Source organism: Opisthorchis viverrini (assembly GCF_000715545.1).
Source record: "Opisthorchis viverrini unplaced genomic scaffold opera_v5_169, whole genome shotgun sequence".
NCBI classification, from domain to species: domain Eukaryota; kingdom Metazoa; phylum Platyhelminthes; class Trematoda; order Opisthorchiida; family Opisthorchiidae; genus Opisthorchis; species Opisthorchis viverrini.
In genome coordinates, this window is record NW_008751824.1 from 403000 (window position 1) to 415785 (window position 12786).

The 12786-nt window shown below is 41.6% G+C and overlaps 2 protein-coding genes across 2 annotated transcripts in view; both read right to left on the reverse strand.

Moving 5' to 3' along the window:
• T265_07351 (hypothetical protein) overlaps positions 1-3848 on the reverse strand; it is a gene marked incomplete at both ends in the record, with an annotated part of 28477 nt that extends 24629 nt beyond the window's left edge. Inside the window, one exon of the mRNA XM_009172850.1 lies at positions 3683-3848. Coding sequence (XP_009171114.1) covers positions 3683-3848 — 166 coding nt within the window. The remainder of the gene's footprint in view (positions 1-3682) is intronic.
• A 2619-nt stretch (positions 3849-6467) lies between these two features.
• Positions 6468-12786, reverse strand: part of T265_07352 (hypothetical protein) — a gene marked incomplete at both ends in the record, with an annotated part of 10365 nt that continues 4046 nt past the window's right edge. Inside the window, 2 exons of the mRNA XM_009172851.1 lie at positions 6468-6847; positions 11069-11333. Coding sequence (XP_009171115.1) covers positions 6634-6847; positions 11069-11316 — 462 coding nt within the window. The remainder of the gene's footprint in view (positions 6848-11068; positions 11334-12786) is intronic.

The following is a 12786-nucleotide window of genomic DNA, read 5'->3' on the forward strand; positions in this document are numbered from 1 at the left end:
AGCTCTCACACTTAGTGAATTCCACCGTCAAAAGAACTGGTTGGTTAGCACACAATTTCGGGATATGTGGAATGCGAGTGCTATGCCTAACCCAACCAACGATAACTGTTCCCGTAACCATTTACGGGTGTTTCTCATTCAGCACTGTCCACCTCGGAAATTCACTTAGACTGTCCACGTAAGCTAAACGTGCGTGTGTACCGTCCGATCCCGCTAGGCTTGACAACTGCACGCGGTGTCTGCGACCGCGCTGTGTCAGAAATATTCATTTTTAAGCAGCTGAGCGCTTTTCCATTATGATACCAAGTTGCGGAACGTGTATGAGACGTCGTATATAACAGTAGCTCTCAAGCTCTGTGACCTCTCGCTCACTTTTCAACATACTGAACAAGGTAGACCTCCGTTCAGTGTTGTCTAACTCAAAGGGCCCTTTTGGAGTTAGAAAACTGTGCTGCAACAGAACGGATCACATAAGTTTCAAATACAAGGTAATGTGAACACAACTAGCGTTGCTAAAGCCAATGCTGCGAGGCTGGTGGCTTTTATTTCACTTTGGGTTCTGTGCAAAAGGAAGAAAATAAAAGAAAGATAGAAACGAGGTATAATAATCTGCATTGTCGAGCGCCGGTCCTCCTGACAGCCGGCAAGTCGAGGTTGTTGGTCGAAGTGTTTATAGAAACTCGATGACATAGCGAAGCGTAAATCGTCCCAAACATTGGTTTCTTAGTAACTCAATCACCGAAATACTGCTTGCAACAAATGGTCCACTGAAACTGGCTTTACCATGAACTTACCATTAGCGGCAGATGGTTGGCTAGTACACTTAATTTAAATCGGATACTTTGCAAGAACAGCAGAGCTTAAACAAATGCAGACAGTTTTGGAAGAAACCAAGTAATTAGTCTTCTACAGAAAATAATATTGTTGACTACACTTTGTTCTAGATTGTGTATGTATCAGAGTTGAGATAAGCAAAAACTAATTAAACGTACTGAGGGACTTATCGGAGTTTTGAGTCAACTGTGGTGCTGTGCGCACCGGGCTTACAGCTGACAGCATTCATGACCTATACAGGTGTTTCTCTGGTATCAGGCGCCCAGTAACAATGTCTAATTGTACATATCCCTGGAGTGCGGTACCTTTGAGGGTTCTAGCACATCTGGGCTACTTCTGAGGGCGGCACGTTTGTTGTTTCACAAGGATATACTTGAACTAGACAGATGAACCCTACCACCAGAGTGTGTGTTATGATAATTTGTTTTTTATCGAGGGCTTTCGGGTTGCTCGAAATTCACGAAGGGCTTGCATTTCAGTAATTTCTGCTCTTTAGATGTACACAAGTTTTCCTGGGTGGTTGCGGAAATTTTTAACCCTTAGGGGGCATTGTCAAATTCCATGCTTCCATTCAAGAGTATGCTGACTTTCCTGCAGGACGCCGTCCAATTTAAACGACTAATGATCGGCCTTTGGGTCTCCAGATCTTTATTGGAAAAGAATGAGTTCATTCAAAACTATACACGGCTAGTTTGTCTTTCGGTTCGCTGCAGTAAGTATGATTTAAGACATGTATGTTTGTATAGTGTATAATTTGATGAACCTCACTTAAATAGGTGAATTTCCGTGTGCGAATGGGTACAGTAAGTATGGCTAAACTTATGGTGGTCTATCAAAGTACGCAAGCTCACAGTCCAGACGGAAATCTAGGAGGGTCAATTCAGCTACCAAGGGCATAGAAGAATTCGCAACTGTATCCATGACCAAGGTTTGGGATGAGTTGCGTTGTAAAAAGCATAATCACCGGACAACTAAATTAGGCTAACCACTTTCTAGAGTAAGAATTCAGAACATGAATGGGTTACGTCACGAACGAAAATAAATTTTCCCAGCTTACTTTTGGATATTTTGGTGATCAGTCGAACTTAAACACAAATCGTAACTTAAAGTGTGCTCTTTCATCGGGATTTCAGTGGTGATGGGAGTGAGCAGTACCTTCATAAAGGAAACTACTCACAAGGTTGCTGAAAATCTTCGACAGCCCACGACCGCTTTCACCCTCCTTGGGGCTCATCAGATAGGCGCAGTCCCCGAGTTTCCGTCAACCTTATGATCTACTTGAACAGTACTTGAGCAGTATCTTTTTGAAAAAAGTGGCGAGAAACCACTTTGGTTTTGCGACTGTGTCAAACTAGGTGTTCACCTGTCTAACGTGGATTATCATTAGACATTCTCAATGAATGAACTCATAATGAATGCGACGCTACTGAACCATGGGGTGTTTTCATCAATGCTAGAGAGAAGATAGTCCTGGAAAAAATTGTGTTTAGGCTCCAATCTCTGGCTGCTGTTTTCTATGTAGAGTGACATGATGCGCACCTTGTTTTGTTCATTGTAACCGGTTATCCTGAACCACTTTCCATGTGGAACGACAAGGAAAGACAATCAGCGGCCGCCGACCCGAGTTTGGCAATATCAATATCTCATTACCTTGCAGGGAGGAGCTCAATACGTGATACCGTAGTTTAGTCAAGTATCTTTAAGAACAAACAAAGGACAAACAAACACTTGAGTCCGTTCCCACATGTTTTTGGTAAATCGCTGTCTAAGCAAAGTGAATTTCGTTTTTCGATCCGCAAAAACTCTCTCACCATATTGCCTTGCGAAAAATCCTGCAGCGGGAAGTCTCAATATGTGGAATTTTTAAGGAGTTGTTGTACCCAAAACCTACTTAAGGGACTCGCAATTTGGTCAGCAAAATGCATTCCACCGTAAGATACTTCTTGAACTATTCCGGTGCATAAAGCTCAGATTTAGGATCTCTACTTCACAAAAGATTGTGCTCTGTCCCGGGTGCAAGCATTTTCTCGAGTTAAACGTGAACACTTGGTCGTTTGGAAGGAAAAAAATTTTACAATTTTACAGCTCTTTGTTGTAGCATCACACCGGCCCTCTTTATTTGTCTCACTGCAGAGTTTGATAGAACTGACTGCGTAAATTACGGTAAGCAGTTATGCACCATGTCATTGTGGTCGCTGTAATTGATTTGTTGAATTTACAATGCAATTGTCGGCAGAATAAGACGTTTCTATTAAATTGACGTGTTCTGTCACCATGGCGTCGCTTCCAAAAAGAGACGAAGACGGCAACGTTGTCTGAAGCTGGATGATTTACGATCCATTGGTAAATAATTATAATAATTTAAATCAGTGAAATAACCAAATCCATATATTTGAAATTCGAGGGGCGAGGAGTGGATATCACTTGAGTAAGTTTTGATGGAAGGAGGCCACATCTCACCTGTTGAAGTATCTACTGAATTTGAATTTGAATGTCACTCACAGACGTTCATGAAACCAGTACGTACAACGGATGCTTGAAAAGGTTTTGTCTACTGTGTCCGGTCCAAATGCATTGCCCAAATAATCTTTCAGTGTACTACTTGCTTCCGGTGTAGCAATGCGGAATCGTGATCCAGAGGTGAAATTCATTTAGAAGGTAAACTGCCGTGACAGATACCAATGAGTAATCTCACATGATAAATTCTGAATCTACTGACAAACATGTCAACTATCAATCAAATTATTTGTCTTGACCAGTGTATGATGAATAATAGATATTTTAACGGACCAGACTGCTCATACATCCACTCGTAAACTGTGCCCGTTACGAAGAGACTGGATCTTACCGTTGTGTGGCGGTTTGCGTACCTCAGTGATCCAACGAGCGACACTCACAGAGTCTCTCATACCAGGTTGATCAACGGTCAGAAGTCTGACAAACACAGTCTCCTGGCCCACCAGGTAGGGGATTGGAACATCTGACGACTTTTTCCGTAGAAAAATGGTTTGCATGATTAGACAAGTGAGCGGACTGTTCAAGCTTCAGGACCGTTGGGAAACCAATTGGCAATATCTGTTCAAATCCCTGGCTAACTCCTAGCTGAATGAGTATTATTGTGTGTGTGTGTACGACTCAACCAACGGTGAAACAATTACTAACGCGAAAAATCAAGCAATCGAACTGAAGCCTAAGAGATTTCGTGGTCCCGGCTCCTTGTGACAGATATCTATAATAGTACCCTTGCAGTTATCTTACCTTGGTTGTTGAAATTTACTTATGTTAAATCCATTGCATATGAAAGCAAAATCTGATCTTCCGTCCATTTTCGAAATTCCAGCCCAAGGTAAAATTACTGCAAGCACCTACTAGTTTTCTCGTCGATAGCTGCGTTGTATATTGTATACCCTGATGTAAGTTGCCCATTTGATTTTTGGACGAAACGGAAAAATGTACAAATGTAGGCTATTCGTTTGTGGACTTCATAGACGCTTCTGTACTGCCATTCATGGTGTTCTTTTCCAGCTTCTTGCTGAAATGGATGGCAAGTGAAGTTTTCTCTGAATATTGTTGAGAACAACTTTGCTACACTTCAAATTCAAATCACGTGCCTGACTGGGTGATGGCGCTCAGTATTCGCACAATGAAATTGAATTTTCGAAAGCTATGACGTTTCCCTAATGAACCGGGGCAATCGACCAATAAAGTTCAGAGTACTAGTCCAAACATTTGAGGCCAATTTAGGCATCCTGGGTTCTCAGCGATCCTGGGAAATTATTCCACCAGACTTTTCCACCAGAGATATGATTGCTTCACTGGACAATGAAACTCGGTGAGCTGCGAAAGCAGATAAGGGTGGTTTTTGGTTTGAGCACATATGCAGCAAAATGCAACAGTTTGGCACAGAAAGCTTTACTCTAATCGTAAAATTTTTGCAGTTAAGAACATTATGCGGCTAACGGCATCCTGCGTGACCAGTTGTCTCCACTAAAATCAAACCGCAAGTTTGATTCTACATGCTTGTTTGTACCCCAAATCTTAATCATTTATATTGTCCTTATTTTATACCTGTGAAAGTTTGTTGAGGATTAGTTTTGAGTGTTTGTGACTAACACACTTCAAAGACTACATGCGATATTCCGAAGATCAAAGGTGCATTGTTCGTCACAGGTTTGCGAAACACTGTCGATTGTTTACAGAGTGTATCTTTGAATCTCGATCCCTTTAAATACTACGTAGTCATCCTACCTACTGTTCTTCGACAGTTTTTCTACCCGAAATCGTTTGGATAAGAATTTAGCAACATTTTCTGCTGCCAAACTTAGCGTGCTATTGAACTCCACTTACTCACTCGAAGAAGTTTCCATTCACTCTGGCACAAAACATCAAATCTGTTTGCTGCATTTTGTTGTTGCCTTCGGCCTCTGAGTAATACACTGGAATATGAAAATATGGAGTAGCGGAATTCAGGTTTGCGAACCTCTTACATTAGACATGAGCACAGCAAACAAGGAAATTTTGAGAGTGATAACTACGTCAGAAGCGTACCTAACATAGTGATCGACTGACGAATATTACCATGTCTGCTCAAGTTCCAAAGGGAATTGATTGTATACTCTCGATAGACAGTCTAAAATCGATTTCTTCTGGATCGCCCGCTTTCAACCGAACAATTGATATGTTTGTTTGTAGCGTCCATACAGGTTTATGGGTTTCATTAATTCATATTCATAAGCTTTGAGACATCAACATTTGGAAAGTGATAAAGCTCCTGCAAAAATTAGGGTGGCATCATGCCAAAACAGTGCATTGGATCGCACGTTCTCAAAATAACTACGGCAGGTTCACTTCTGACAGGTGTTTTAAACGGTTTTCTATTTTTTTTGATCGGTCGGAAAACCGAATATTGAGCCCAGTCATGTTTGTGGCCCTGTTTTTCCGGTTGATGGAATTTTTCGAGGACCCCATAATCCTAACGCACATTTGATTTTTATTAGTTCTAGTGTACCCCAGGGCCGTTTCAGGCTGTTCCAAAAAACCCTCCTGGTTTAGCAATTCTACACACGTGAATGAGCTCCGCACTCACAGGCTAAGTCTTCAGTTGCTGTGGCTTGATCCCTAGTCAACCTCAAAGAATCAAGTTTCAAATCCGTCTTTTGTCCCGGCAGCAAGAGTATGCATCATCATTGTTCTTTTCTTCTGTGGGTGACTAACCATCTATGCTTCTCCGTACAGTGTTTGCTCTTCATGTTTCTCACTGAGTCTGGTGTAAAGGTATCTGGCATTATGTTCCATTTACAACGAACCATGCGAGAGCCCCAATTCGATCATCTTGGAGACAGTCCTGCAAACTCATCAGTGCACAGTGCAGTACTTAGCGTTTGGAAGTCACTAAGAAGGCAGCTTATTAGACGTATGCTGTCTACTATTGATCTCAGGCAGATGCCTGTCTGGTAGAGTTTCGCAGTCCATAAACCGTGGACAGAGTGTACTTTTAGAGTACAATCTTTACCTCGCACACTTTATTCATGCATAAATATCCCCAACCCTGTTTTTATTCGTTATCAACACAACTATTTGATTTCGACGAGAGATCTTTTGGGCCTACAAAAATAATGAGCGAATGTATAATGAACGAATAAAAACACCACGTTTCTGTCAAATATTCTATTAAACAGAAACTCTTCAGGTATGCAGATGTAAACAGTCACCTGTTAGCGCTGTTCAGCGAGCGGACAGTGTTTCGATGTGCATGTGTGGAGAACGAAGGATGGAGATAAGATAAGGGGTTAAGAACTCCTACGTCCAGCATAATATGTCATAGCAATCCACTCGATGTTCTTGTCCACCCCAAGGAAGAAGTGCAAACGTTTGGGTCGGTAGTGCTTTTCCGACACACATTTCATTGTTGATCTTCGCGCGTGCTACAAACAGGGGTGTGCCGTCTTTTTGTACCCCGGCTTGTACGGCGTTTTGAGGAATCCGCCCACCTTCTGCCGGAAGCCAATGGCAACTGTAGTTTAAAGCAGAGGTACAAAAGGAAAGTTTGTGTACCACGAAAAAAATCGGTTCGACATCAGCTGAAAAATAATCTAGCTGACAACCTAAACAGAAAATTTGACGAAAAAAGCCATAGGATAACTCTGGTTTCATGGAAGTTCACACCTTTTTGGTAGTTCACCCATCATGGAAAAGTTTGCAGAAACATGCAACGGAGTAGATACGGATGAATACCAACCATTCCGGCTCCGCTCATGAGATATGAAAACTATGCTTGTTTCAAGCAGCTCAGGGAATGAAACATTTTCAGTGATTTGTTTCCCCAACAAATTAGCGTTGCACCTAAAAGATACCTAATGTGACCTTGCATTCGGTTTTTTCTGTGAGCCATCTCGGACTAGCTTCAAATGGTTGCAATTTGGCTAAAAACTGTATTCTAGAAACAGCCTTTTGATGTTGAAATCAATTAGGCTGTTCGACTGTTACACAAGGGAATTGTCACACGACACCCTTAAACTTCTAATCAGACCTCCCGATTTTATCCGCAGCTCCAATCCAGGGAGAGAAGTCCGTACAAGAAAACCCCAAGGGGAAAACAAATAACTCTCTCTACAACTTTTGGACAAAGTTTTTCAATGTCTACATTTAACTGTGAGAAATCAACTGCAGAAAGACCGTACAAAAAACGCTTTACGCTTCCCGCCTCGCAGTTGCTATGCTACTTGAAAGTACTGCAGACCGAAAGCGAGCGAAGTGTTGCACAACTTTCAAACGCGTTCGTGTTTCTTTGTGGTCTTTCTTTGATTGAACTGGATGGGTTGAATAGCGAGCTAATGTGTGGAATGACCCAAATGATACAAGCTGACGGCTACCACACGGGCTTGTCATGTTGGTGCAGGAAGTGTACAAAGTAGACTACGTATGAGAACTTCTCTTTTACTCTGGAAACTGCTGAAATCCCAACCATTCGACCGACTGACTGAGCAATGCGTGGGAGACAGTGCATATAGGGAAGGAACACTTCCATCTCAGAGATGGTCTCATACCTCGAATGTGTAAACTTATGAGACCTACTACGGATAATAAGAAGCAAACGCCTAAACTTACAGTACAGCCTTGAAATCAGTGAATTCACTGGTGTTACAGATATTCGTTAACAAAGTTACCAAAGGATATGTTCAGAGTGGTAGTTAGCGTTACTCTCTGGCGCAGTTGGCTAATGGCAGTAAGAATCACCAGGCTAAGTAAAGCAAATATAAGGAGCTTAAAATCAATGAACGGGCATTCAAAAGATGGGAGCTCAGGCCACTTGCATCCCTTGAATTATCGCCTGTAAAGATCCCAAATCTATGCTTCATTATTTGTCAGCTCTTTCACGCGAGTTAGTTCAGATAAGCAAACAAAACATCGTGAGTTGGAGCACGCATTTGTCTTCAAGAAATGGCATCAAGAATTCTGTGCAAATATTTACCTAATGCTTCCTTTTTCTAGGAACAGTTGTTTCCTAAATAAATGCTCTACTGTTAGACAGTGGCGAGTTGTCTTTGCGTAACAACAACTGAAATCTTCGCCAAAGCTGAACAGTTTACTTCATTGGGAACTCCTGTGAATGTGGACCCAGCCGATCACACAGATGAGACAGAAGACGTGGTGGGGCCGGGAAAGGCCCGATAGGTTCAAGTGTTTCCAAAATCCCATCAAATATTTCTAACGCTCTCAAATTTTATGGAATAGAAACTCTCCTGTTAATCAACGTTGTCCATCGACGTTATTGATTTGGTGCAGTTTCTTAGTTTTGTCAGGTTGAGCGAATGGTGTCCATGCGCGGAATCAATATCCTGGGCTTTGTTGTTATCCTGTTCTCTCTGTAAAAACAGATACTTTAGCATCCACAACTAAAAGTTATTAAGCATTCTTAGGGGCGACTTTGACAGCGTAATCCACTTGTTGTTAAGGCTCAAGATCGTAGAAATCGTTTGAAAAAGTTGCCCACACAACTGAAACATCTTGTTTCACTAGACTGTGGCGTGACATTAAACGTTTCCATGCTTAGGTATGCTCAGTTCCAAGGATGACTCCACCCATTGAAAGCCAGAACAAAGTTTTCGCCGTTAGTCTACCAAAGATTATGACTGACAAGGAAGAACGATGCTTCATTTCACCCAAATAATTTGAACTCTATCTGATTTGGACTCTAGTGTTGACCGCAACCCGCTTTCGCCGAAAACTAATTTTATCTTTATTCAAGTAATCTCATGATCTTTCCTTTAGTTTCTGAATTACTAATGAAACTCTGTTGCCAGAACTGACCGGTCCAAATTGTTATATGCTGGTAAAATGCTGTCCAATACAATATATGTTTCATTACTTCGATACCTTTACTCTGGCTTATTCATTCTAGTTCAAGGATTTTCCTATTGGTGGAGAGACGTCCTTCGCTGTGTGAAAAATACATTCCCTTATGGAATGCTGCGTTGGATAGAGTGCTTTGAAAAGAGCATTTATGACATGTTTTGAAGGCAAATCTGTTTTCGGATCATCCTTGATTGGTTTGATGCACTTACTGTTTATATATGTGATCTAGAAATGCTTCGGCTACGCATATGTAAAGTCCGGAATACGTAGCTATGCAGGGAATTTTACTGACGCTGATAATACAGACAAACTTTTGATCTCATCGGTCGCTATACCACCTTCGCATAGAATGAGTACCGAGTGGAAAGGACTGAAAGTTTTTACACGCACAATCCTGAAGCCAAAAGCACAAAGTTCATCACATTGGTGACAGCCCGCATGTGTAAATCATCAGCTATGGAATGGAAACCAAGTATACTGTACCGGATTTTGAATTCGTGCTCACCGCCTACCCTCTCACCTTCGCCAGTCTAGTGTGACATAATGGCACAGTCACCCTTGATTTTCGTCAAGAAGTCAAGTAAGACATGTATCTCTTGTTTTCTGTATTAACTAATAGCCAGTAACAGCCAGTAACAACGAACCGCTTCGAACTTCTACTTAAATATGTTTGGAAATTCTGGATAAGAGAGCGTAGTACACGATTAAAAGTGTTCTAAAATGCTCCCGCTTAACTTTTAATGCCAAAAAAGATTGAAAGACATATTTGGACGAGTGTTATCTCTTGAGCTGGGGTACACTAGACCAAATTACCCTCAATTAAATACTACAGATAAGTATATACTTAATGCACCAGTCATAAGTTTGCTGAGAATCCATCAACAGCCTACAACCGGTTTTGCCCTTTCGGCGCTCATAAGGTAGGCACAGTCCCCGAGTTTCCGTCAACCCTATGTTCCACTTAAAACCAAATTGCACGAAATTGAAGAGATTCAGCTGGGTTTTGGGTAACTCTCTCGAAAAACCAAATTTGTTTGCAAATAGTTGTACCTCGCTAACTCCACAAGGAATACGGTGTACAAACTGTATCTCCGCTCAGTCAGGCAAATCCATCTTACTCTAGAAGCAAAAATTTCTGCTGCGGAGTAACAGAGCTGCGAAAGTGGGTATTTTTCACGTTGCAGGTTATTTTATAACTACGACATATTGGGCCACCTAGTTAACGGACTGTTAGGAAAGGTGGATTTGCTTGCTGTTACTTGTACTTGATTGTGGTGGAGCCTAGACTCAAGATTGTATTGAACATTTCCATGTTGATTCGGATGGATGATATATACTGATTGCTTACTGGTCCCATGATTATTCATTTATTCAGATGCGTCTACGACTAAATCTTCCACAGGAAGCAAGCAGTGCACTCTAGATTCACTGGAATAAGATCAGAATTGAGATATAGTTCTCCTACAGTCCACATGGTCTACACGCAGTTAAAATCTAGCACATAACGTCGGGCTTCTGTTTTGAAGGTGCACATTCACGTATACGAGCTGCGCCAAACGAACTGCTCAAAACGGTTGGTAATATGCGGCCAGTCCACATTCGGGCAACGGTTTAATAGTTTGCGGCCATCGCATTCATACAAATGGCTTTCGACTGTAAATTAAGAATAACATTATTCGATTCCATCAGTTGTCAGGTTTCTTCGGGCAACTGTTTTCAGATCAGTCCTAATCTTATTTGACAATCTCATGTTGGCTTATTCTACAGATGAACGACAAACTCACTACTAATTTGATACTACCCTGATCTACCTTTGGACCTACAGGTACACGTTGTCGGACTCACCGGTTCAAAACTATTTATCATAAGAATTGCTTACCTTGCTTTTCCCGAGTAAAGACCTGTATCACAGAGTACCTCAAAAGTGGTCACTTCAACCTCCAAATCATGGAATGGGAGGTGGGCAATGTGCCCAATATGGAGTGGCCACTTTCCTGGTAGCACGTCATCTTGATGACGGGCTCGAATCACATGGATTTCTTTTTCAGCCTCCACAGCGTGAGGTGGTGCTCTATCACCTTTGTAGATGGGCAGCCAAGACAAACTGGCTTCTCTGTAACCTAGCATTTGTTGGGTGTTCTAGTCTGAATGAAAACGAATGAAAAAATAAACAAAAACTACTTTGAAACTATCATGAATGATAACACAGGTTTCATGCAGTGGTTATAGGGACATACCACACCCAGACACACAATCGTGTGCCTAAAAATTTATATCTCACGGGATCGGATACAGTATAGGTCTGGCTCTCCTACTTACTTCCCTATATCGGATAAGCGAAACCGCGAAGCATAAACTCCCGGTTTAAAAAACAAAAAATGAATATGTCGGTGTTTAATATACAAAGTCAAGAAAAGCTAGCATGATGTGTACTATCTTGGCCCACCCCAAAATCAGGATGAGTGTAAAGGGAGACGAAAGCGGGTCTCCTTTCCTATCATTCAACCACTGAGAATATCAGATCAAAAATGATGTGAAACAGTTCTCAAATGCACAGAAACTTGTTCATCATATTATTTGGAAGATGTAGTGTTTTTTTGAGTGTGTGATTAATTACAGCACAAGTTATACGCTATAGAACAATATGATGTGAATCGTACGTAAATGAGTCTGGGGTAGAGTAATCCGGCCATGCTATCTCAAGAGGCCCGGAGGCCTGTTTTTTACTCTTTAAAAATTTTCTTCCACAAGGATGTGCCAAAAGTTTTTTGTTGGTGTGGAGTGATTTTTAATGGAGGTTTCTTGCGGTAATTGAAGCCAATCTATTCTGAAGAGCCGAGAAGCACTGTCTAGCTGTTCCATCCTTAATGGACGTCCTAGACATTGCACATCTCACGAAAGCTCATGAAGTTTTGAAACCGAATCTTCTCGGCCTGTAGGATGGCGACGTAACTGTTTGGTCACAATCGACTCGTCGACAGTGTGATTAGTTAGCACTTAGACGGGATATGGCATCGCCGACGGTACCCCCATCGTGTGGTCACATATTTTGACTGGCTCTTCGAGTGATAACATACATACATACCATCATATGTCGAAGGCTAAGTGGACCATATTCATGTCCACAGTTTACTTAGATCTAATCATGTGAAAAAGCAGATTAGTACACAATTTGAAATCAATTGTAACCTAACTTTTTCCTCCTCAACAATCTCGACCTTTAGTTAGTTTCCTCTGGTTCTCCCTGTTGAAAGTGAACGATTTAGACCTGTAAAGTGCAGCTTGATGCAATATTTGCCCCAAGTTACCCATGCAGTAAACAATTTGGTTGGTTTTTCTCCTTAGGCAAAAGTACGAAAGTGTATAATGTAGTGCACTACTACCTCCACCAAACGGCGTTTTCTGTAATGACTCCCTATCCAGTATGAATACGTGGCTACGCAGACACTGTATGTGTTTTGTTCTGCATATTACGGCCAGCACTGTAGCATAACCGAATTAGGTTGGCATTCCTGCAGGTCAGCACATTCAAAGATTTCACCTCCACAAAGCCCGCTAGCGAACAGATTTTGGACGTGAAGAATAATTGATGCGAGG